Genomic DNA, 1739 nt, shown 5'->3' on the forward strand with positions numbered 1-1739 from the left:
AACAACCCAACAAAAACAACAACATCAACAGCTTTGGGGCTTCTTGGGTTGAAAACGACCCCTTTGCTTGGTAGAGGAGTAGAATTGTGGCCTGGGGAATAACCCCAATGTAACACACCAAAAATCCACTAGGAAAGCAATAGTGGGGGAAAAGCTCACGGATTTGAGGGCAAAAATGGCATTTTGCAGCCAACCAAGGATTTAATGAAACTTTATAATACTGGGGGGAGCTGGGGGATCTGACCCCAAAATGGCCCTCCCTCAGCATGGTTCAGAGCTTGCACATTAAAAGGAGGTGGCTAAGCTGTACTCGCACCTTACACAAGGTTTGCACTCAATCCCTGGGGCTCTCCTCACATAGCCAGAGCCTGCCATGGCCCCCTACAACATGAAATGAACACTCTGCTGTCCCTCCGCATGAGATGCTACTCCAAGGATCCCACACAGCTACTCCAAGGTTTAGCATGATCACACCACAGCCCAGGCACTGATTTTTATGTGGTGGGAGCTTACAAGCATGCAAGGAGGTGCAACAGCCCCCAGGGGCGTGTTAGTCATAAGATACTACACTGTTATGCTGATGTGCTACACAACAATGCTGCAATGGGGTAAGCTGGTCGGCATGGAGGGAGGTGTAACTCATGACCATGCAAAGAGGCATTGCAAGCACACCCATAGGATTGTAAAAGCTGTTCATTGGATACCATACAGCTACTGCATGACTATGCAGTAGTGCAGGGGACAGAGGTGCTTGTGCGCTTAGCATGCAAGGTGGCATACAGACCCCAAGAAGTCCTTATTCGTAGGGTACTCCAGTGCTATTCCTGACATGGAGCATGTGCCTCAATGCAGGGAGCTGGGTAGGGGAGACTTGCAAGGAGGCACGCCAGCTGTGAGAGGGCTTACTCACATGTTACTACCCCACTGCTTTGACATGCTGCATGACCATGCCACAGGGCGGGGGCAGATTGTGCAGGGGTGTGAGGAGGCACATGTCCCCAGGAGCAGCAGGGCCTTACTCACTCCTCATCCTGGAGGCGCTCCTCCTCCTCCTGCACCTGGAGACGGCCCCGCACAGGAGCCAAGCCCTCAGTTGCAGCATCGTAGTTGCGGAAGCAGACAGTGAGCTTCTCGTCGAACTCCTGCACCAGGTCCTCCATTGACTTGAAGCTCATCATCTCGGCTGAGAAGCTCTCCAGCTCAGCCAGCGCTGGGTCCGCGGTGCGCTGTGGGGTGCCCCCATCGTCCCTGGGGCCCTCCTCAAACTCCTCCTCCAGGCTTACCAGGGGTGCCTCCATCCTCAACACTGGTTTGCCACCTTAGCTGTGGGGAGAGGGTCCCTGTGAGGCACCAGGCTACTAACAGATTACAACACCAGGCTTGTTTGCCACCTTAGCTGTGGGGAGAGAGTACCTGTGAGGCACCTGGCTACTAACAGATTACAACACCAGGCTCCCCATTCCCTTTGCTGCTGCCATGCTGACTGAAATCCTACTGCCAAGACTACTACACAACCAATAGGATCTCTGCAGTATCCCAATAGGATCTTAGTACTTTAACCATAGAAACATGCTGATAACCTGACATTATTCTAGGAGTAATTTACTACTAGCCACAAAGTTCTGACAGTGATCCAAGTAGCTTAGTGCTACACTGATACTATGGAAATATCATCACAACATTACCTTTTTTCCTGAAGTGGTAGTATCTTAGTGGTATCCTTATACTATATTGCTTCT

At 51.3% G+C, this 1739-nt stretch overlaps 1 protein-coding gene across 1 annotated transcript in view; it reads right to left on the minus strand.

Moving 5' to 3' along the window:
- The window catches only part of LOC103803361 (fasciculation and elongation protein zeta-1-like), a gene marked incomplete at its 3' end in the record, with an annotated part of 6566 nt that extends 5268 nt beyond the window's left edge, over positions 1–1298 (minus strand). The window contains exon 1 of the mRNA XM_009075905.1: positions 1024–1298. Within this exon, the coding sequence (XP_009074153.1) occupies positions 1024–1298 (275 nt within the window). The remainder of the gene's footprint in view (positions 1–1023) is intronic.
- Between the last annotated feature and the right edge of the window lie 441 nt (positions 1299–1739).

Source organism: Acanthisitta chloris, unplaced genomic scaffold, assembly GCF_000695815.1.
Source record: "Acanthisitta chloris isolate BGI_N310 unplaced genomic scaffold, ASM69581v1 scaffold28455, whole genome shotgun sequence".
In the NCBI taxonomy this organism is placed as follows: Eukaryota; Metazoa; Chordata; class Aves; order Passeriformes; family Acanthisittidae; genus Acanthisitta; species Acanthisitta chloris.